The sequence below is a fragment of the Vicugna pacos genome, chromosome 34 (genome assembly GCF_048564905.1).
Source record: "Vicugna pacos chromosome 34, VicPac4, whole genome shotgun sequence".
NCBI lineage: Eukaryota > Metazoa > Chordata > Mammalia > Artiodactyla > Camelidae > Vicugna > Vicugna pacos.
In genome coordinates, this window is record NC_133020.1 from 21,906,453 (window position 1) to 21,928,929 (window position 22,477).

At 62.5% G+C, this 22,477-nt stretch overlaps 1 protein-coding gene across 3 annotated transcripts in view; it reads left to right on the forward strand.

Annotated features, from left to right (window-relative positions):
• Positions 1 to 22,477, forward strand: part of CACNA1C (calcium voltage-gated channel subunit alpha1 C) — a 360,468-nt gene that overhangs the window by 286,676 nt on the left and 51,315 nt on the right. Inside the window, exons 14-25 of one of the 3 annotated variants that reach the window (XM_072954552.1) lie at positions 3,372 to 3,579; positions 4,465 to 4,585; positions 5,813 to 5,927; positions 6,539 to 6,659; positions 6,949 to 7,018; positions 11,384 to 11,516; positions 14,025 to 14,154; positions 15,194 to 15,253; positions 15,382 to 15,441; positions 19,092 to 19,198; positions 21,326 to 21,413; positions 21,825 to 21,932. In XM_072954552.1, coding sequence (XP_072810653.1) covers positions 3,372 to 3,579; positions 4,465 to 4,585; positions 5,813 to 5,927; positions 6,539 to 6,659; positions 6,949 to 7,018; positions 11,384 to 11,516; positions 14,025 to 14,154; positions 15,194 to 15,253; positions 15,382 to 15,441; positions 19,092 to 19,198; positions 21,326 to 21,413; positions 21,825 to 21,932 — 1,321 coding nt within the window. The remainder of the gene's footprint in view (positions 1 to 3,371; positions 3,580 to 4,464; positions 4,586 to 5,812; positions 5,928 to 6,538; positions 6,660 to 6,948; positions 7,019 to 11,383; positions 11,517 to 14,024; positions 14,155 to 15,193; positions 15,254 to 15,381; positions 15,442 to 19,091; positions 19,199 to 21,325; positions 21,414 to 21,824; positions 21,933 to 22,477) is intronic. The other 2 variants (XM_072954550.1, XM_072954551.1) reach the window with 2 other exon arrangements.

The window sequence follows — 22,477 nt, forward strand, 5'->3', positions numbered from 1 at the left end:
GTGAGTGAGTGTGTGTTTCAGTTAGAGTCATTTAGGACAAAAGCCTCTGCTGGCGGCGACTCTGCCGTTAACCCCTGCAGCTCACCCCCGGCTGAGCTTTCTGAAAGGAGAGAGATTCTGGGACACGGGGCTTCGTCCGACACGAGGCCAAGCCGTCAGGACTGACTGGCGTCAGGGAGGAGAGTCTGAGGGTGCGCAGGGACACCGGCCGCTTTGTTTGAACGGTCCCTCCCGTCACCCTGCCGGAGGCTGCCCCAGGCACCTCCAACCCCCCCGGACCCGGGCCGCCTCCTCTGGGCCCCTCCGTGTCTTTGCCCTGGCATCCCAGCACCATGCCCACCCGGCCCTTCAGGGAGAACATACGGCCCCCACCCAGGTGCACGTGAGGGATGGGCCGTGCAGCGAGCTGGGTCCCTCCTGACGCCAGGCCACTGGCACCAGCTCTGCTCTGTTAGCCCAGCTCCGCAGGGACAAAGCGCGGGTGGCAGGCCAGCAGCGGGGACCTCCACGTCGTCCTGCTGGACGAGCAGCAGCAGGAGGCTGAGCTGAGCGCACACAGCGCCACGACTGCGGCTTCCGTTTGTCCGAAGCGCAGCTGGTCCAGGGGCAGCACCTCCTCGGCCCGGGCACGTCCGTGGCCGGCGGGCTGGGGTCAGGCTGCTGGCTGGCGCCCGCCCTCACTCCTGGCTCTGAGCCCAGGGCGGACGCACGCACACACGGCTCTTCGGGAAGCCCTCCCCGGGCGTCTCACAGGCACGGCAGCCCTGTTCTGTGGGGTAAACTGACGCGTCGTAGATGCTTTTCCCTTTTCCCTTTTTTAAACCTGAGGCGTACATGGTCCCTGAACGACTCGGGTTTGAACTGCGCGGCCCCACTTCCCTGCAGACCCTTCCACACTGCAGACTACACGGTCCGCGGCCGGCTGGATTTGCAGGCACACAACCTCAGATTAGAGGGGCCGACTGTCGAGTTACACTCGGGTTTTCAAACACCGGAGGCGGGGTGTGGGCGCCCTAACCCCCACGTTGTTCGAGGGCCAACTGCCACTGACGTGTGACGTTATGTTAGTTTCAGGGGAGCAGCACTCTGATCCCATGTTCGTGTTTGTTGTGGAGTGGTCGCCGCAGTAAGCAGTTAGCATCCGTCACGTCACACAGTTACGGTGCTTTTCCAGTGAGGAGAGCTTTGCAAGATCGGTTCTCCTAACAGCTCCCTTGCGCGTTGCAGTCGTGTCAGCCGTGGTCACCGTGCTGGGCTTCGCATTTCATAGCTATGGGCTTGAACCTTTGACCCCCTCACCCAGTTTGCCCACCCCCAGCCCCGACCGCCCACACTGCGGGAGCCACCAGTGTGTAATCCTGGGACGTAACGGTTTGCACGTAGTCTGGCGATGGAGGGTCGGGAACCTCAGACCCTGCCCCCCAGACCCAGGGAAGCCACAGGGTTAGAAATGACATCGGCGGGTGGGGGGCAAACAAGACCCATTCCTCACCTTTGGGCAGGCGGGTTGGACTCAGGCCAGTGTGCGAGCCCCTGCCCTGCTCCGCACACACACTGGAGTCTGTGTCACCCCGTCCCCCTCCCCTTGCCTCCTCGCCCCAGTAAGCACCAGAGCGTCGCGCTTAAGTAACTCTCGTTCCTTCATCCAACGAGACACTCCCAGTCACCTCCTTTGGGAGGGGGTGATCGGAGCAGACCAGCGGCGCTCCCTGGACCCCCGTCCCGGCGTGATGAGCACATAAAAAGCCGGCTGGGGACAGCGTGGCGGCCAGGACACTGTGGCGAGGGGACCTTAAGTGAGGCCTGAGGGGACGAAGAGGGGAGCCCAGCAGACAGCAGAGCTGGGCCGGCCAGCAGCGGGGACGCAGGGGGACAGTGAGGAGGCCGGCTGGAGCCACGCGGCTGAGAGTCATCGAGGGGGCCGGCCCCCAGGGTCTGCGGGACCTTGGACGGGGCCGTTGGAGGGGGTGACTCCACTTCCCAGGGCCTCGTCCTGCGGGGCTGAGGAGACAGACACAGAGAGGTCAGCTGCTCCTGCCGTATGACACCAGGAAGTTCGCGGCATCGTGTGTCCTGTTATTAGTGACCCCAAGTGTAGGAACGTGGCCAAGGGGCGTCTGCCAGAGTCCCCCACGGTCAGGGCTCCCTTCCCTCTGTGATAACTGAGGAGTCCGTGCAGAGGTACCGGGGTTCTGTGGGCACCTGCTCCCCAGCACCTTTCACCTGGGGTGGTCTGGACCTGAATTACTTACTGCTGCAACGTGGCGCTTGCCTAGGTCCAGCACTCATTCATTCGCTCCCTGGTTCACTCACTCCTGTTGCCCGTCTGGCACCCTCCATGAAGCACACCCCCCCTTTTTCAGTGTCAGTGGATTTCGTTTTTCTCAGTGTGTTAAAGTTCGTGACTACGGCCAGATGCCGTCCCATCGCAGATGTGTGCGCCACGTTTTCTTTATCCACTCATCCGTCCACGGACGGTCAGGTTGCCTCCACGTCTCGGCGGTTATGAATAAAGCCACGGCGGGCACGTCCTCTGGGCGTCTTCTCCGAAGTGGAGTTGCTGGGTCCCGTGGCGGCTGGATGTGCGGTTTCCGGGGAACCTCCATCCCGGTCTCCTCGGCGGCTGCCCCCGTTGCGCCCCCAGCAGCCGTGCGCGGGCTCGCTCCTCCCCACGTCCTCGCCCACACCTGCTACCGTTTGCCGTTCCTGGGATGGCCGTCGGGACGGGTGTGAGGGGAAGGCTCGCCGTGGTTTTGACTTGCGGTCCCTGCTGAGCAAGGACGTTGAGCACTTTCCACGTACCCGCTGCCATTGGTATGTTTCGTTTGCAGGAGAATCCGTTCGGGTCTTGGGCCTGTTTTAACGGGTTACTTGGCCGCCTTCCGTTTGTTTTGCTGTTGGCTTACAGGACATTAGCCCCTAGCAGCTGCGTGGTTTGCACACCTTGTAGGCTGTCTTTTCACTGTGCTGACGGTTTCCTCTCTTCAGCTGACGCGGTGCCACTTGCTTTTTCATTTCGTCGCTCAGGGGGCTCTTTAAAGACCATTATCCCGTGGAATGCTCCCAGTAACGTCGCAAAGCCTGTGCCACTGCTGTCTCTGTTTTTTCGGATGGGGGCTGTTCAGAAGGAAGGGAGGTTTAGCGACTCGCCCAAAGGCAGGTGCAGGCGGGGTCGGAACTCGGGCTCCTGAGCCCGGGCCCCTCTCTCCTCATTCCTGGTCCTGGGACCCCAGGTTAACTCACACTCGCGTTGGGAGCTTGCCAGCCCAGCTCGCACCACCGCACTGTCCTGGGGCAGGGGGCAGCGGGAGGGGGCGGCGGCTGCGTCTGGGAGGGGGAGGTGAGCGCGCTGACCGCCCACTGGCCCCCAGGTACTGGAACTCCCTGAGCAACCTGGTGGCGTCCCTGCTGAACTCGGTGCGCTCCATTGCCTCCCTGCTGCTGCTGCTCTTCCTCTTCATCATCATCTTCTCCCTCCTGGGGATGCAGCTCTTCGGAGGGAAGTTCAACTTCGACGAGATGCAGACCCGCAGGAGCACGTTCGACAACTTTCCACAGTCCCTGCTCACCGTGTTTCAGGTACGGGCGCTCCTCTGCCGGGGCTGTGGCCAGAGCGAGGGCAGGTGGCAGGGGAGGGGCGGGGAGGGGGAGCTGCCGCTCCTCCCGGCAGCCAGAGCCAGGCCAGGGCAGCCGTGAGGCTCCAAGCCCAGGAGGGTCTGCGGCCCGCCTTCCCCAAACCCCCGCGGAATTCTGCTGTCAGGTGGGCCACCGAGAAAAAGACCCAATTAAGCGGTTTAGGAACCCTTTCTTGGCTGTGGAACCCTGTATTCAAATACATTTTACATGGAAGCTCAGAACACAAGCAGAAGACAGCGGCCCGCTCTTGCTGGGGAGGGGAGGGTGGCGGGGTCTCCCCCCACCTCACGCTGGCCCCTAGGAAACACAGCCGCCACAGACCTGTGACTGTGTAGGCATTGTGGCTTCAGGCCAAGCTAAAGTAGCACTCAACTGTAAAAGCAGATTGATTTACAGAGCAAAAGGAATACTATGTGGATGTTGCCAAAACCTTAAAGGCGGTGCCCAGACTCCCCGGGCTCGGGGAGCGCTGCGGGCCGGCGTCCCCTCAGCGGGCACGCTCGCCCTGATGCCTTAGCCCGAGGGTCGGCCAACAGCGGCCGTCACGGGTGTATCTGGGCGGTGGGAGTATGTTGCCCGGGAGCCCTTTTAGCCACTCAGAGAATTATGCTGGGGCCGCCCACGCTGGCCAAGGAGAGGGTCGGACCTGGAGCCCACGGCCCAGAGCCCCGGGGGGGAGAGCCGGGGGCAGGAGGGGAGAGGGAGGCCCGCGCCAACGTGAGGCCGCGGGGCAGGCGGGCGGGCGGGCGGGCAGGCAGTCAGGCAGGGCAGGAGCTCCGGGTCTGCTGCTGGTCTAACGTGTGTCCCTTGCGGGGCTGTGTCATTCAGATCCTGACCGGGGAGGACTGGAACTCGGTGATGCATGATGGCATCATGGCTTATGGCGGCCCCTCTTTTCCAGGGATGCTAGTCTGTATTTACTTCATCATCCTCTTCATCTGTGGGAACTGTATCCTTTGCTCCTGCCCCTGACCCCGACCCTCACCTGCCCTTCGATGCCAGGGCGCCCAGCAGGGCTGACCGCGGGGCCGCAGGGAGAGGCAGGCTGGCAGCACGAGCCAGCCAGACCTCCTGAGCCGTGCGGGCGGCTCTGGGTGGGGGGCCGGCGCCTGGGCCTGGGGCTGCGGATACGAGTGTATCCCCAGCCGACGCCAAGCAAGCAGCGCCCCCTGGTGTTGTGCTGGGCAGCCACTCCCTGGGACTCGGACGTCAGGCCCCCGCTGCCCTGGCCCAGTGCCCCTGTGGAGGGAGGACAGGGTCTCGGCCCCTAAAGTGACCTTCACTTCTCGCCCTGCTCTCTGGCCAGTGTCCCCGCACTCTGAAGCCACTCTGCCGGACGCTGGTCACAGGCAGGATTGCACAGGCCACGGGCAGGTTTCTGGTCCCAGGCCGCAGGCACCCTTCTCCCCACCCTACCGCCTGAGGCTGCGTGCAGGGCCGTCTAAAGTAAGATCCCAGAAGCCTGGACACGGGTGCCAGCGAGCGGCCTCAGGCCAGCCCAAGGCTGTCCACCTCGGTGTCCAGGAAGCAGGGTGCAGATAGCAGTGCCTCCGACCTGACGGGTCAGGTGAGGCTTAACCGGGCAGCCCACGCCAAGCCCAGCCCTTGTGGGCCGAGGGGGAGGCGTCCGGGAGCCTCCTGGGACAAGACTCTGGCCTCCCGGTGGAAAATGGTGCCGCCCGGGGCCTGGGAGGAGGGGGCGCCTGACAAGCGTTCACCTCTCAGCTGGACCGTCTCTGGCTCGGTTCTCTGACCCGCAGAGAGGAAACTCTGACTGGGGCTGGCTGGGCCCCCGGGGACCTCTGTCTGAGGGGCTCGCAGCAGGAGTGGGCAGGGCCCGCAGCCACCCCCTCAGCAGGTGCAGCCCCCGCCCTCAGCTGGGTCCGCGGGAGGCAGCGCTGCTTACGGTGTCGGCCACGGCCAGCCGTGTCTGCGGGAGGCAGTAACAAAAGCCGGCACTTAGACGGCGAGGCCTGGCTGCCTGCCTCCCTCTTCGGCTCCAGCCTGTGCTCAAGCCCAAGGAACCCTGGGGACTCTAGTGAAGTGGGGGGGAGGGAAGGGGGCTCTGAGCCCCTCGGGGGAGCCCCAGCCCTGCACGTCTGCACCCTCCTGCCCCCTGTGCCCACAGAAAACCCCAAGGCCAAGGGTCATTTTCTTTAAGAATGGACACAAACAGATATCCTACTGAACGTGTTCTTGGCCATTGCTGTGGACAACCTGGCAGATGCCGAGAGCCTCACCTCTGCCCAGAAGGAGGAGGAAGAAGAGAAGGAGAGGAAGAAGCTGGCCAGGTAACCCCCGAGCCTCCCCGGCCCCGGCCTGGGTCTGGAATGCCGCTCCCGTGGGTGCTGAGGAGAGGCCGTCGCTCCTGGAAGGGGGCTGCACGGGGGCTCCCTGGAGCAAGCGGGGCCTCTCCCTGTCCCCAGGCGTTGCTCTAAGCGGGGGCCGTTGTGAATCACAGTCTCTGGGAAGGTGCTGTGTTTCCCCACCTGTCCGGGAAGTTGGGGACTCTGTTCTGAGAAGACAGGCCATGACCTGTGGGGGGAGTAAAGGATGGAGGGGGAAGCGGCCACTCAGAGGAGAAACACAGTTCCAGCGGAAAGAGTGGGTCCTCCTCACTACTCTGTTCCTCGTCCCCGGGGTGGAGAAGACAAGCCAGGGCCCCACACTGTCTCCATCACTGTCCTGGGCCACGCACCTGCTGGGCACTGAGCAGAGTTCTCCAGGAACCTTCTGGCGAGGCCAGAGCCAGGCGAGGCCCAGTGGCGTTTGTGACAGAGCTGCACGGGCCCTGCAAGTCAGGTGGACACAGGCCCAGGCAGCCGGCCCCCAGCAGACCCCAGGGCGGGTCCCCGGCCCTCCAGCCAACACCCCTTTCTGCTTTCTCCCGCTGACGGGCCAGGACTGCCAGCCCAGAGAAGAAACAAGAGATGGTGGAGAAGCCGGCGGTGGAGGAGACCAAGGAGGAAAAAATTGAGCTGAAATCCGTCACAGCCGCCGGAGAGTCCCCGCCGGCCACCAAGGTGAGGGCGCCTCCAGGGGCTGGGCCGCTGCCGCGCCCGTGGAGATTGGGGGGGAGCTCGGTGGGTGCGGCGGGGAGGGCGGACGGCAAAGCCGGGGGCGCGGGGAGGAGGAGGCGGCCAGCTTCCCGTGGGCTCCAGAGGGCCGAGTGCAGAGCAACGCAGGCGTGCTTCTGCGTCGGCAGCCCGGCTGGGACGGGAGCGGGGCTGCGAGGGCTGCGAGGCCCCTCTGAGGCCCTAAAACCGTGGGCCCTGCCTAACTGGGCGCTGCTTCTCTCCCTTGACCGCCTAGATCAACATGGATGACCTCCAGCCCAACGAAAGTGAGGACAAGTCTTCCTACCCCCGCCCGGAAGCGACAGGTAGCAGCCCCACTGCCCCGCCTGGAGAGGGGACGGGGTGGAGGGGGGAGACCCGCTCTCAAGCCGCACGCTGGCTCCAGGCGTGCCGCCTCCGTGCGCCCCGCCCGCTGCCAGCAGGGGCAGAACTCTCCTGGTTTCCTGGTAATAATAGCGGAAGACTGAGTAAACCGTGTCTGAGCAGCGCCTTTGAGGCTTCGGGATCTGGGTCGCTTAGACGTGAAGGTGTGACCACAGCCCGTGTTGGAAAAGCACCATTCGGTCGCAGAACTTACTTGCGGAACGTGCGCTGCGGCATCCTGCTCACTTGCGGTCGTGGTAAACCCCGACTCTGTCCTGCCCTCACCAGGAGGTGCTCTGAGCACACGCACGGCCGTCAGCACCGCCGTCCCCTCGGGCCCGCTCCGTGGGATGCTCTCAGGCCTCTCACGTAGAAAGAGCTCCTCCCGCCCGACTCAGCGTCCGGCCGCCGTCTGACCCGTGACTCAGCCGGCGGGCCTCCTGGAGAGGGTTTCATGTCAGCAGCCTGTCGGCCCCCCTCAGGCTTGCTTCCCGAGTAGGAACCCGCACCCTGTGTGAGCCCTGGCTGCCTTCGCTTTCCCTAGAGTTGCAGGTGTTGTCGCCGGCTTCGAGCTCGAAGTCACCCCCCACCGCCAAGGCCCTGCTGGTCTTGCCGACCCCCTCGGTGCAGGCTGGGCTGCGCTGGTCATAACCTCGTGTCGGGCGGTTGGAAGCTTCCGCACTCACGCCCAAGCCTGAGCCTCTCGCCCGCCCAGTTCCCTCTGCGGGGGAGGGGAGGGGGCTTCCTGGGGCTCAGAGGGGCGGGACGGAGGGAAGACCCGGAGGGTGTCCGTGTGCCAGGCAGAAAGCCCTTCTGGGCGGAAACTACTGCAGAGTTTCCAGGACACACCAGAAGCATCGACCAAAGGCAGCGGGATGGTCTTTCTCGATCCTGAAGGAACAGACCTCACAGTGACGTTTTCACGTCGCGAGGGAAAGCTGAATATGGCCGGGATCCAACCAATTTCAAGTTTCTGCTGATCGTGTTGGGACGATACTGTTGTTATTGTAGTTCTGCTTTATAAACACTGACACATTCACAGCTGGAGTCTAAGACGTTTAGAAGTCGCTCTAAAATGTTCCAGCAACGAAGAATGGAGGCAGAGACGGTATCGTGAAACGAGATGGGCAAGTTGTCAGTGGGTGTTGAGGCTGGTGTAGACGTTCTCGTCAAGTCTCTCTCCTCGTGTGTGTCTTTAGAGTTTAAACAGGAAGACAGCAAGAGGGACTGCGCGACGCGGAGGGACCACCGGAGGTTCTCAGCCCACGTCCGACCTCCCTTGTGAAAGACGCGCTCTGGCTGCTGCGTGGGGCGGGAGGATTAGAACCAGGATGGGGAGGACCGTGGTGCAGCTGGCCAGGCGGGGCAATGGCAGCGTGGGTGGGGGGCCCGCTGAGACGCGGAGGGGCCACCTGCGAGCATCCAGAGGCCGGGCCAGCCGGACGGAGAGGTGGGAGAGAGAAGGGAGTGGCCTGAAAAAGAAGACACCCAGGGCAGGAAGTGCGTCCCCGGCCTGGCCCTCGGTGTTGGCCTTTTAGGGCTGCTGGACTCAGGCCGCACGGAGAGCTGGACTCTCCTTGAGGGCGAGGCTGTGGCTTCATAGGCCCTAGGAGTCAGAGCAGCCTGAGCAGAGCCCCAGCAGTGAGAACGGGCACCCAGTGGGGAGGGGCAGGGCCGCGAGGGCCAAGGGTGGGCACCGAGTCACGCCTCTGTCTCCGCTGAGTCTGCAGCCACCATCTGGACGTGGCAGGACCCGGCTCACCGCGCTTCTCAAAGCTCCAGGCACGGCGTTGACAAGACAAAGAGCGCCATGAGCCTCCGCTGGCACCTGGGCGTCCGCACGGTCAGCTGCCCCCCTGGAAGGAGCTCTGCCTGACTCCCCGATCCCGCACCTCCCTCCTCACACCTGGGGCCTGCGAAGCATCACTCGCTGTCCACCTTCTGTCCCTTTACAAGTTTGGGTTCGTCCTTCAGAGGTAGTTTCCACTTACACGCGGTGCTAGAAACCTGACTGCTGTGCACTGGACGGACGCTGACCCCCTCTCCCCGAGAACCAAGCCAGCCCAGCCCTCCCAGCTGCGCGGCAGGACCAGCGCATGCACGATTCATCCAGAGATGCTCAGACCAGCAGGGAGCTGCCAGCGTGTTCTTCCGTAAACACAGATGGTGGAAATAGCGTTCAATGACCTGTCCTCAAATGTCCACGAGTAAGAAAGTGTCGGGTCATTACAGCAAACTGGAAGAGGACAAAGGTCCAGGCGGGGACCTGAGCCCCTCCAGCCCGATTCTGCGAGTCAGCGCCGTGATTTCGCCCACTCCGGTCCTACCGGCTTTGCTTTAATAGGAGGCCTCGCCAGGGCTGGTTAGCAAGCTTCAGCCCTTGGCCTGGACGCAGCCCTCACCGCGTGCCACTCTGCAGCTGAATATTAATTGCCTCGCCGGTCAGCTCCCCTCGAGGGAGGGGATCCGTGCCTGTGGTCTGCCCGTCCTCCAAAAGGCCCCGGGTCCCTAGACACCTCCTGCTGGATAAAGAGCTACTCTCTGTGCCAGGCGGGTTTTCGTAGTAACCAGGAGAGGGGCGCCCAGAGGCAGGGCCAGTCCGCAAGGTGGGCTTCCCAGAGCCACCTCCCAGCCAGCTCGGTCTCCATCTGAGCTCCTGCGGGGCCCCTTCCTGTGCAGTGAGCGTCGCTGTGGAGGGGAGTCGTCACCAGGAGGTCACTCCCGTGTGCCCGGCGTGGCTTCTGTCTGCAGGGCTCTCAGCACGTGAAGAGCTGGAACAGGTACACGTCAGGCCAGGCGTCTGAGCCGCCTTGTCCCAAGGGCCAGGTGAAGGCGGAAGGCCGGCGGGGTTCACGGGAAGGCGGCTTCTGGGCGCAGGGACTCAGGAGAGCCAGGGGAGGGTGCTGTCTTGGGGGTGCCCGCGGCTCTGGGGAGACCGTCCCGCAGGGAGAGGGCGGAGCCAGGGCCGCCTTAACCATCCCGCGGTGGGGGCGGGTCCTGAACAACAGGAATCTGTCCTCTCGCTGTTCTGGAGCCTGGAAGCCAGACGTCAGGGTGTTGGCAGGACCACACTCCCGCCAACGGCTCAGGAGTCACCCCTCACGCTGCCGTCAGTGCAGCCCTTGGGGCCCCGGCTGTCGCTGCCCCCACCCCTGTCTCTGCCTCCCCTTCTGCCCCGTGTGTGTCTCCGCGTAAGGTCAACAGGCCTTGAAACTAGGGCCCCCCACCCCGGTCCCAGATGACAGCATCACAGGTCACATCTGCGAAGACGCTGTTTCCAAAATAAGGTCACGCTCTGCGGATCCGCATGCACGTGAACTTGGGGGGGACGCTATCCACCCATGTCAGTGGGCGTTCAGAGAGACCTTGGGCAAAGTGGAAAGTCTGTTGGGGATTAACAGGCAGAGACCGACTGAGGGAGAAGCTAAGCCTAGCTCACAGGCTAGGAGCAGCTCGCGTGGACGGAGACAGACAGCACCATCCTGAGGAATATACGTGCCGTGACCCCATCTTACAGGCAGGGAGACTGAGGCTCAGAGGGACTAAATCAATGCCCGTGGCCAGAAAGAAACAGAGCCGAGATGGGATCCAGGCGTTGGCTGGGGAGTCCATGCTCTTAACTTCCATCCCCTTCTAAACATTCGACCAGAACAGGATATTCGGGGCACGAGCCGTTTGCCTGTGGTCCACGTTCGGTGTGGCCACCAGCCCAGGGAGCAAAGTGCTTCTGTGACTGGTGTCGGCGCCTAGACCTTCGGACGAAGAGCCTGTGACAGCAGCATTACTGTCCCCGCAGCACAGCATCCTTTTGTGTTTTCAGGACTAGGGAGAGTGTCGATTTTAAGCTCCTGGAATCTTCAAGGCTGGGGTTGCTTGTCAGGAGCAGGTCAAGCAAGCCATGCCCCTTCCCCTGCCTGAAGCCTAGACGGACGAGGACACCTGGCAATGTCCCAGTCTCACGTGGCCACCTTGTCTAGTGCCTGATGCTGGGGTCACCAGCCATCCCAATTTATGGGGGGGCGAGGGGTTTCCTGCGGTGCGGGAATTTCAGCTTAAAACCAGGCCAGGCTGGGCAAACCAGGATGAGGTGTCCCCTAGCTCACAGCCTGCCTCGTGTCTGCCAGGGGAGTCAGCCTCCAGCAGACATGAGCCCCCACCAGGCCCCCAGGGAGAGAGCTGGGGTCCTGCTGGGCCCTCTTCATCCCCCGAGACACAGAAGCTATCTGATTCCTGCCCGTCGGAAGGGGTCTGCAAGTAGGCAGCACGGAGGTAAAAATAAGTGTCGAGGACGGGCTTTCTTCTCGCAGGAGAGGAGGACGAGGAAGAGCCGGAGATGCCGGTGGGCCCGCGCCCGCGCCCTCTCTCTGAGCTGCACCTGAAGGAGAAGGCCGTGCCCATGCCAGAAGCCAGCGCTTTCTTCATCTTCAGCGCCAACAACAGGTGAGTAGCTGGCGGGACAAGCCCGGCGCCCTCCAGCCCATGGGTGGGGCCCCCCACCTTGTGTAAACAGATGCTGATTTAGGGGAAAGGCCTGGGTTCCGAATCAGAGGACCTGTGTTTGTCTTTCTTCTCCATCTTTTGAAATGTGTGGACTCTGTCTCTGGCCTGTTGGTTACATTTGATGTAACAAAAGCTGAGATTGAACAAAGTCATCAGCCTTCTCCTGCAAAATGGAAGGAGTTAAAACAGCCAGGTGAATTTAGCTCCTCCCAGCCTCCCGCCCTGCGTGTTGCGGTGGGTGAACACTTTAGCCCTGGCCTTTGCTTCTAACCCAGAAAGCTAGCGTGATCGGCATCATTATGCAGGCAGGTGTGTTTGAATTTGCATGCCACTTGCCTTTTTGTTGGTTCACCATTTTTCATGCGTCGCAGTCCATCCTTCTGTAATCGGTTTCTTTCCTTCTAAAGTGCACTCTAGGGGGAGGGTGTCGCTCAGGGGCAGAGCACGCGCCTAGTGTGCGTGAGGTCCTGGGTTCCACCCCCGGCACTTCCACTAAACACACACATAAATTTCTAGACTCTAATTACCTCCCCAGACAAAAAACAAAACAAAACAGAAGGAAGTTCCTTTGTGGTAAATTCACTCGGCCTCTGTCGACCTGTCGCTGTTTCCATTTCCTGTCGAAAGACAGGCTTGCTGTGCGTGCTTTCGGGCTGACGGGCTTGGCCCTCAGCGCGCTGGGGGTCTTACCCCACGGTGACGTCGGGGTTCCTGCTGTCCCTCCTTACGAGGCACCTGCCCCTTGTCTCCAGGAGCTTTCGCCATCGCCCACGGGCCCCGGTGCCAGGCGCGTTTACTGCTGCGAGTCTGGACATAGACTTCCTTCCGTTTTTCTGCTTAGAACATGTCAGGCTTCCTGAGCCTGTGGGTTTATACTTTTGTCACGTTTGAGCGACACTACAGGTTAGATTAACAACCACGAGTTCTCGGAAGGCTGCAGCTGCCGTGCCTGTCCGTGCTGCCTGGTCGTCTTTCCCACCGCCTGGCGCCCTGCCCGCCAAGCAGACGTGGGTTGGACCCCGTTCTGCGCCCCCACCTCACACACTCGCGTCTCCGAGCCTTCCACCTCCTAGTCCCTCTGTCGGAAGTCTGGGCATTTCTCCGGGTCTGTCTTCCGGTTTCCCAGTTCTCTCTTCAGCTCCATCTATGTTGCTGTGTGAACCAGTTTTTAGATCAACTTACGTGTTTTCATTTCAGACAGTTCCATCTGCTGCTTGGTTTTTCCAGATCTGTCTGCCACGTCCGAGTTTCTGGCTGTCCGTCACCTTCGTGATCAAGTCCCCCATTCCGTTAACTGTCTCAAGCACAGCTGTCCTGTGGCTTGATACTTCCAGTGTCTGCCGTCTTGGGGGGCCTCAGTCACTTATCTGTAGTGTCTTCTGCTTCCCCGCCTCAGTGGCTTATCTTGTTGGGTGTTCAGTGATTTTGGCTGTGACCTCAGCACGTCATCATGATGGGCGAGTTCCCGTGACGGGGAGCTTTCTTCCCGACGCTCCTTGAGGGAGCCGGCTCAGCCCGGCAGTCCTGGGCGCCTCTGCTTCGAAGTGCCGTTTCCTGACGGCAGTGCTGCCCCTGGCCTCTGTCCTCAGGCCCCTCTGATGTCCAGCTGCCTGTCACACAGGCGCCAGCTCGGTGGATTGGCTTGTTGGCTTCTCTGTTTGTTTCTTTGAAGGGGAATCAGCGTAGACCTTCCCCAACTCTGATGGAACCAGGATTGTCTCAAAGAGAAAATTCCTTTCCAGGACTTGGTGCTTCTGCATCAGTAAGGCCCCTCAGAGCATTAGTCACCCACACGTCAGGGGCAGGGATCTGAAGGCCTGGGTTCAAGCCCCGACCCCGCCTCTGCCAACACACACACGCGCACTCTGCAGCCTGTGTGTCTGGGCCAGTCTCTCCTTCCTGGTTCCAGCGGTTTTGTCTGTAAAGAAAGGTGGTAAGCACACCCGCCTCCCTTTCTACTATCAAGACGAGACCGTGTGTGAGATGCCCTTGGATTCCAGGGTCTACCTGTGAGAGCCCAGGGGTCAGCTGTGTCACTCTTTGTAACTGTGCTGAGGTGTGGGGTTGAATTTCTGCTACAGGCAAACCTCCTCGGAGTCTGGTCTAACCAGTCCGGCGGCCTCCACGTCTCTGGGTGGCCCTGTCATTCCCTGTACTTAAAATACGCTTTGTACGATCACTTTCCATGATGGGGCAGGGAAGTCCCGAAGCGAAAGCCAGCCGAGGAGGTCACAGCCGTATCTCAAGGTGCAGAGACTCCCAGCGTGCCGGCCGCGCACTGCCTGTGGGGCCGTAGGACCACGAAGCCGGGCAGGTGGGCGCTCAGCGGGCAGCTGTGTCTGCGGTTGTGTGGTGGTGGCCCTGCCGCAGGGCTGCCCCATGGAGAGGGAGAGGGGCTCGCAGCCAGAGCCCCTGCCCCTCCGCCGGTGACCAGCCCCTCGCCCGCAGGTTCCGCCTTCAGTGCCACCGCATCGTCAACGACTCCATCTTCACCAACCTGATCCTCTTCTTCATCCTGCTCAGCAGCGTCTCCCTGGCCGCCGAGGACCCGGTGCAGCACACCTCCTTCAGGAACCATGTACGCTCCCCCAGCCTGCACCCCACCAGCCCCGAACCTGACCCCACAGCTCTGGGGCTGGCGGGCCTCCCTGCTCAGTCCAGAGACCATGCCAGACGTCTAAGAGACGAGGGCTTTGACAGAAACCCTTCTCAGGACCATTAGCAAGTACGAGAGTGGACCCAGGGCCCGAGGCCGGGAGGTCAGGACCTCCACCGCCCGGGGCGGTCCGCCCGGGGCTCTACGTCCCCAGAACTCAGAGGTTTACACCTGGCCCCGTCACTGGGGGAGCACAGGCGGATGGGACCGACTTCACACGGGAGAGCTCAGTGACTCTCCACAAAGTAAAAACTCAGTTTGGAGACCCAGCCCTGGCTCTGGTGACCTACGTCAAAGGCCAGAATAAGTTCTGTATCGCAAAATCTCGAAATTGTGTCATTCCCAACAAGGAGGGTGTGAGGTGAGGAGCCCCCAGACCCCTGCCCAGCCAGCAGGTGGTCCTGCAAACTGCCCGGCCAGAGCTTTCCTGCTGAGAAAGGCGCTGGCCCACGCTGATCCACCACCTGAGACAGAGCAGAGCAGGAACCCTGGAGCCCGGCCCAGCCCGGGGCGCCCCCTCCCCGCCCGAAGGCCCACCACCAGTGTAGGTCCCACCCACGCCAGCGGCTGGCTGAGTCACCCCAGTGTGAGTTAAGCACTTTGCATCTTCACACACACACACAAAAAGAAAAAAAGCAAGCCCCATTCTGTCCTGCTGACAAGCACCCATGGATCTGATCTGGGTCTGTAAGTAAACCGAGTTAAGGAGCAAGGCTGCCGACCAGACCCAGGGCCAGCCAAGTGGGCCCGGGAGCTCCCCGGACAGGTCTGGGGGCCTCAGCATGCAGCGTTTGTAGCCGCCTCTGGCCCTGACCCCGTTCCCACCCCGACCGACTCCACGGGGAAAGTGCCCCCGCGAGGCGCTGGGGCGTGGGCTGTGAACCCCGCTGACCTGCCCTCCCTCCCGCCGTGCTGCTCCCCCAGCCCCGCCCAGCCCCGCCCGTCTCTCTTTGTTTTACAGATTCTGTTTTATTTTGACATTGTTTTCACTACCATTTTCACCATTGAAATTGCTCTGAAGGTAAAGCCTGCGGGCCCTCCTGTGCTGCCGGCCCCTCTCTCTCCTGTGGCTGGTCCCTCTGTCGCTAACGCACACGCCTCTGCTGTGTCTGGTCACCGCGCTCTAACCCGGTTCTGCTTTTCTTTCAGATCCTAGGCAATGCAGACTATGTCTTCACTAGTATCTTTACGTTAGAAATTATCCTCAAGGTAACGCACTTAGCAAAGCGCTCTGCCTCCTCTCGCTTCTCTGGTTTCTTTCACTCGCGTTTTTACTCTCAAACCTGGAATTGGAAGAATTGGTGCCCTCACGCTGTGTCCTGCGCTTTGCTCGGGCTCAGAAGCCAGAAGCTCCCCCCACCTCCGCATCCCACCCCGTCCCAGATCCTGCTCTCGGCCGGGGCGGTGTGGACCCTGATGCCGGCCTGGCACCGGGCACCAAGCGCCGCCACCTCCCCCACCTCTTCCGGGAACTGACTGACCCGCTAGACCCCCTGCCCTCCTCCTGCCGGAGGAAGTGCCACACAAGCCCCAGAAGTGGGGAAGCTCAGGGGCACGAAAGGACCACCCGCCTGTCCCCCGGGGATGCCCGTCATCCACACCTTCTGGGCGCGCGGGCTGAGCCGGACTGGGCGGGTGTGACAGTGACCTTGGGCCTAACGCCAGCCTCCCAGCCAAGGGCTTTGGAAGGACCACTGAGCCCTGGGTTACCTGCCGAAGGCTTGGCTGCCAGGCACTGGCCTGGCCCGGAGGGGGAGGCAGGGCCTCAAGCCCCCAGGCCCGCCCGCCTGCCACCCACTTAGGGAGTGGGCAGCCCGGCTGCAGACCTGCTCCGGCCCCGTCACCCCAGCACAGCAGACCCCCTCTGAGCAGCTTGGGGGTGAGGGGGGCCTTTCTTCAGCCTGGCTGTGTTATTTCTGCTATTTCTGTGAATGTACAATATCTCACTTTGAATTACTCTGTTATGATTTCTAAGTTCCCCAGCCCACCCTCAGGTTGGGAGAGTGTGGGACCACTGTCCCCTTTCAGAGCCTGGGGGGGTCACCCTGACCCCAGCCGGGGGCTGCAGGCTCTGCTGCAGGTGCCCCCCATCCATGTCCGCATCCCCTCCCCCTGCTGGTGCACACCCAGGCCTTCCTCTCCCGGGCCTGAGCCATGCCCAGCCCTGCAGGCGAGGATAGCCTGTCACGGCCAGATACAACCTGAGTGGACACGTCTGTGTGTCCACTTTTTCCTTTGTCCAGACCCCCTGGTTCCAGCAAACCAGGTGTGAACCAAGAGTAAACTGGGAGGGCTTCTCGGCTTTCTCCCCAACTCCGGGCAGATGGGTCTGACCCCCCGACTCACTCCCGGGGCTGCGTGGACACCCTTCCCGACCTCAGACGCAGGAAGCTCACTCACCCAAAACCCCGCCCGGCTCTTAGACTCCCCAGAGCTCCGAGTGTCTCCACAAGTCCCGCCCTGGCGAGACCCTCGTGCCCTCCCTCCCTCCCTCGTCACCCGCTTCACTGACTGTGCTTCTAAGGAGAGCCCAGCCCCGGGGGCCCCTGCACCTCCTCCCTCCAGGTCCCAACTCCTGCCACGGCGGGTGACCGGGTCCAGGGGGCGCTGGGGGGCAGGGACAGCCGAGAGACCTGGGCATGTTTTGCTGTCAGAGGAAAGGCTTGTGGGGCCACGGCGGTTGTCCTGAACGGTGCCAGGGGCTGTGTCCCATGGAGGTCGGAGCAGTGGGGCCAGGACCCAGGAGTAGAAATTACAGAAGATAAGACACATTTAGTGAGCAGAAGTGCCTCCTGGAGAGATGGTGGCTGGATGGAGGGGATTCCTGCCCTGCCCACTCCTTCTCCCTCCCAGTGAGGCTTTCCCCGGGCAAAGGTTAGAACTTTAGGAGCAGGAAGAGGGGTGGCATCCAGCAGACAGGGTGCAAGGGGCACTGCACTGGGTCCCTGAGCCCAGCCTCTGCTGACGGCCTGGATGCCACAGGTAACTTTCCAATAAACGCCCCGTCTTCCCAGGGTCCACTTGCCGTCTGTCCTATAGCCAGTCTTCTGTGGCCCTGCCTGGGCAGGCGCCCCTACACACACACACACGCACCACGCACAGACACACACACACACACACACTCAGGACCGTTGACCCATAAGTCAGAGGGCGGGTGGGCCTCTCTGAGCCCCGCTGAGCCGCTGTCCCAGGACACTTTCCCTCTGCGGACGGCCCTGCTGGAGATCAGTGTCCTCACCGTGCCCACACGAGCCGCGTTGGGGCACCAGGCCCAGCGCTCCTCTAAGTCTGAGTGCTGGGTGGTGGGCAGGCGCAGCCTTCAGGTTAACGCGAACTGTGGGGCCTCCCAGGTCCACTCACTGAGACACAGGGCAGCGGCCCTCCAGATGGCAGGCCTTCGGAAGAGCTCTCCAACGCTGTTCCCCGCGGCCCTTTATATAATCCACCCACTTCTGGAAGCTGTTGCAGGACACAGGTGCCCAAGCCCCCTGGGACCCTTCCTGCAGGAGATAAGTGGGCAGAATTAGGTTGCAAGAGCTATTTTTGCCGGTTTCCCCCTGTGTTTGCTTTTGAATCACTGTGCGGACAAGCTGCCCCAGGCATGCTCTGATTCCAAGGAGATAAATTGGGCCCCAGGTGGCCAGGAAGCCACTCCCAGGCTCTCAGCTGTTGACTCCAAATTTCCTCCTTGGCTGTTGCTTCCCGGCCTGTGGCCTTCCAGCCCTTCCCCTGGAAACCCACTGGCCCTCGGTTCACGCCAGCGAGACCGGAAAGTGTCCGTGCGGCATCCACAGCGGTTCTAGGCCGAGCCCTGAGGGGCTGGTGACAGCAAGTCCAGGACAGTCATCCCCCACCCCGGCGAGGTCCCCTCTTGGTCTCCAGGGGGCTTTCTCGCGGTTCCCACGTCCGCAGGGAAGAGGATGCTGCTTCATACGTAGAGCACGCCGCACCCCCGGCTCACGCCCAAGCCCCCGGCCACGCACTGCTCTCCGCAGTGAAGCCCGCCTTGTGTGGGGCTCGCCCCGGGCAGGGTGTTGTCCACAGGGCCTCACAGCGGGCGCTCGCCGCCGTCCCGGGGAGCAGCTGTCAGGACCCCGTTCCTCAGATAAGTCGCAGGAAGCTGGCTCACTTGCTCTAGGCACACAAGCAAAACCCGGTGGGGTGGGATTCGGACTCAGGCGGCCTGGCTCAGAGCTGTGCCCTCCCGTGGCGCCCACGGCCCCTCTGGACACACAGCTCTGGGTGCTCGGCCGTGTGCGGGGCTGGGACGTGGACCGGCGCTAACTGCCAGGCTTCTTGGAGGAGCCTCTCACTGGGCAGCAGCGTAGCCGACTGTCCAAGTTTGCCCAGGGCTGGCGGGCTGCCTGGGGCTTTCAGTGCTAAACCAGGGGAGTCCTGGGGAACCAGCTGGCTGGTCCCTGCACTGGTCATGCCCCTCCTTCCCCCAGATGCCCGGTCCTAGGTGGGCCTGGAGCGGGGAGGGAACCTGGAAAGGAGGTGGGGACATGAGCTTCCAGGGACACCTGGTTGAGACAGCGTCAGTAAAGTGCCTCTCGGGCTGGAGCCACGGACATGTGACCAGGGGCAGTGGGAAATCGGGGGACGGGGGGCCTTGAAAGGGCTGCAGATACAGGACGGAGGAGTCTGGCAGGTGTGAGGAGCCCTCGGTGCTGGGACAGTCTTTGGCAGAACCTTCTCCTGGCACTGCATCTCCCTCCTCTGGCCTGCCTGCCCCCAGCCCTCCATCACCTCCCTGCTCTTCGCCCGGACCCTGCCGGGGGTGCTGCGGGAGGAAGGGTGGGGTGAGGGGTCCCCAGGGATGGGGGCTGCTCACGCTGCGCCTCCCTGTGCCTCCCCAGATGACCGCCTACGGGGCCTTCCTGCACAAGGGCTCCTTCTGCCGGAACTACTTCAACATCCTCGACCTGCTGGTGGTCAGCGTGTCCCTCATCTCCTTCGGCATCCAGTGAGTGGGGCTCCTCAGCCCACGAGGGGGCGTGAACTAGGAGCAGGTGTCAGAGGAGGCGGCCGGGGGCCTGGGGGGCCTGCCTGCACGGCGGCAGGGTGACTGAGTACAACGGACGGGGCCTCCCGGGGGCTTTGGCTTCCGGTGTCCATGTCCTCCGTGGTGTGATGCTTGGCAGGGGTCTGACAGTGTCTCAGTCCTGCCTGGGTACCGTGGGAGCAGCATCTCCTCCGGCTCCCCGTGCCCAGGGCCCTGGCTGCCCTCAGCTCCGAGGACCTGTCATGGGCCTGGCCAGCCTGGGCTCCCCCCGCCGCCTGCCCCCGTCCCGTCTCCAGCCCCAGCACCTGCTGAGAGAGGGAAGGAGAGGGAATCGCTGGTTCTCAATCGGCTACACCGGGGACCTCCTGAGCAGCTTTGAAAAAAGCCGTTGGCCGGGATCCCTGCCCCAGAGTTGTGACACAGCTGGTCTGGGCGCAGCAGGGTCTTAGGGTCCTGAGGGCTCTCTGGGTGATGCCACCCACAGCCAAGGCTGTCAGCTTGCTCAGGCTCGAAAGGGTCTGATGACTAGTTTCTTCCGAATTCCAGCAGCTGCTAATGTGAACCCTCCACTTTAACGTGAAACGACTTTCTGTGCACTGCCTTCTCTGACCCGCACGGAACCACCAGGCTGGCAGGGCCGGCACTGTTAACCACCGTTTAGTCCCAGACAGGAAAACGGGGACTTGGCCCCGGTTGCACAGGGCTCCATCCCAAGGCTGCTTCCAGTGTTGGCCTGGAAGGAGCAGAGAGGGGGCGTTAGGAGTGAGACCCTTTCCTGTGATCACCGACTGTTTGGCCCCAAACTCCTCCTGGGAGCCTGCAGTCTGGATCCTAAGCCCAGCATTGCCACCCCATCACTTTTCTTTTATGCTTTATTTTTCACTGAAGTTGCTTTGCAATGTTGCGTTAGTTTCTGGTATGCAGCAGAGAGATTCAGTTTTATAGGCATAAGGCAGGGGAGGGATAAATTAAGCATTTGGGATTAGCAGATACAAACTATTACATACAAAACAGATGAACAACAAGGTCCTTCTGCACAGCACAGGGAGCTGCATTCACTGTCTTGCAATGTCCTGTAATGAAAGAGAATGTGAAAAACACACTAAACCTCTCCTAACCTGAACCAAGGACCCTCTCAGCCTGACCTTTGCCTCCCTCCCACTGTCCCTGAGATGCTGGGAGGGACCCAAAGGCCCCACATCCTTTGCAATAAAGAGAGCCACAAACCAGAGGAATCGAGACCTCCCCCGGCCCCTCGCGCGCGCATCATGCTGACCTCGGGAGGAGTGAAGTCCGCTCTTGCTGGCGCCCCTCGTGTTTTAGGGCCCAAGGAGGGGAAGGGCCCTCTGCAGGCTTGAGAGGATGTCTCTGTCAGATGGCTAGGGGGTGGGTGCAGCCTCCTTGCCCCTGGACGCCGGCAGCGGCCAGTGCTCCCTGCAGGGCGGGCGGAGCCCCGGCACCAGCCTGTGGGCCTGTCCTGTCGGAGGCACTGCTGCCAGTGTGGGTGTGCAGAGCGGGTTTGACGCGTGTGTGTGATGGGCAGCTGCCTGGGACTGTGTGTGGAGGTGAGCACCCCAGACCTTCCCTGCCTGGAGCCCCGCCATTTCTGTAGTGTTGCTTCAAGTCCGCGATGAGGAGGCCACCTGAATTCAGTTCACAACACACTGCTCGACCGGTCGTGTGCGTCTTCTCAGTTAATCCTGCCACCGACCTCATTGGCTGATAACTGTCCCATTTTACAGATGTGGATATTAGGGCTCAGCAAGACAGGACATGTGTCCTCAGCGGCCGGCTCGCCTCCCCCAGACCTCCTGGGGCTACACGTGCCCTCGAGGGGCACGTCAAACTCCTAGCACATGGGAAACGCCTTTCACGTGATTTGCTCACCAGCAAGGAAGTCCGGGGCCCCAGCCGGCTCCAGGTTCCGACGGGCGGGAGGCGGGAGTTGAAAATGGTCCCAGGGCTGCAAAGTCCCGAGCAGATGTCCCGTTTCCCCAGTCTGCCTGGGTTCCTGCCAGGACCCCTCACCACTCCCTCGCTCACTGCAGCAGACGCAGGAGAGGCTCACACTGCCCACCCTCTCCCCAGGTCCAGCGCCATCAATGTGGTGAAGATCCTGCGGGTCCTCAGGGTGCTCAGGCCCCTCCGGGCCATCAACAGGGCCAAGGGGCTGAAGGTGAGCTGGGCGGGCAAGCGGTGAATGCGGCCGGGGCTGCGGGCCACTGGGAGCTGCCTGAGCAAGGGGTGGGTGGGAGGCAGGAATGTTCGGGACCCTCCTGCCTGCACCGTGGCCCCACGTCAGGTCCTGGCTCCGTGATGCACGGATCACCGGCAGAGGCAGCCGCCCACAGTCACAGCGAAGCCTCTGCCAGAGGGGACCCACACACACCCCAGGCCCCACGCGGTGACGCGGCCCCTGCACTCCTGCCCCCGGGACACGGGGAGTCGGCAGCTGGCAGTTGGCTCCCTCACCCTGTGGCCCTGGGAAGGCGCGTGGCCTCTGAGGGACCTCCCCGCTGGGGCAGAGGCTCGTGGCCAAGGGGCTCAGCCCGGCGAGGCCCCCTGAACCGTGGCTGTCCGCCCGCAGCACGTGGTGCAGTGCGTGTTCGTGGCCATCCGCACCATCGGGAACATCGTGATCGTCACCACGCTGCTTCAGTTCATGTTCGCCTGCATCGGGGTCCAGCTCTTCAAGGTAGGGCTCGCCGCCCCCCTGAGGCCCTTCCCTCCCGGAGCATCCCGGGAGCCGGGCACAGAGGGGACGCAGAGGGGACAGTGTGTAGCCCCTACCACGGCCGCCTCCCGGCTCCCAGACCGGAGAAGGACTGGTTCCCAGGCCAAAACCAGTTCTGACCAGAGAACTAGTTTCCAGACCAGAGGCCTGGTTCTCAGACAGGAGGAGGCCCAGCGTGGAGGCAGCCTCTGGTCCACGGAGACCCCGGCCCTCCCTGCTAGTGAGAAAAGGAGAGGGGTTTTCCTCCCCCAGAACCCCCGGGTCAGTCACCTGCCCAAACCCCCACCCGCCGCCCCGCGGCTCCCCGTGCCAGCAGCACCGAGCTGACCGCCCGCCACGCTCAGAGCCTGGTCCGCCCCGGTCCCGCCCCGCTCCTTTCCTTCCGCCCTCTCCCCTCCGGCTGCAGCACCACCCCCACCCCCACCCCCACCACGTAAGCCTGCCCTGATTTCTCCCCCAAATTCAGCCCCAAGCCCGGCCGCTCCCCCTCCCGCCACAGCCTTTTC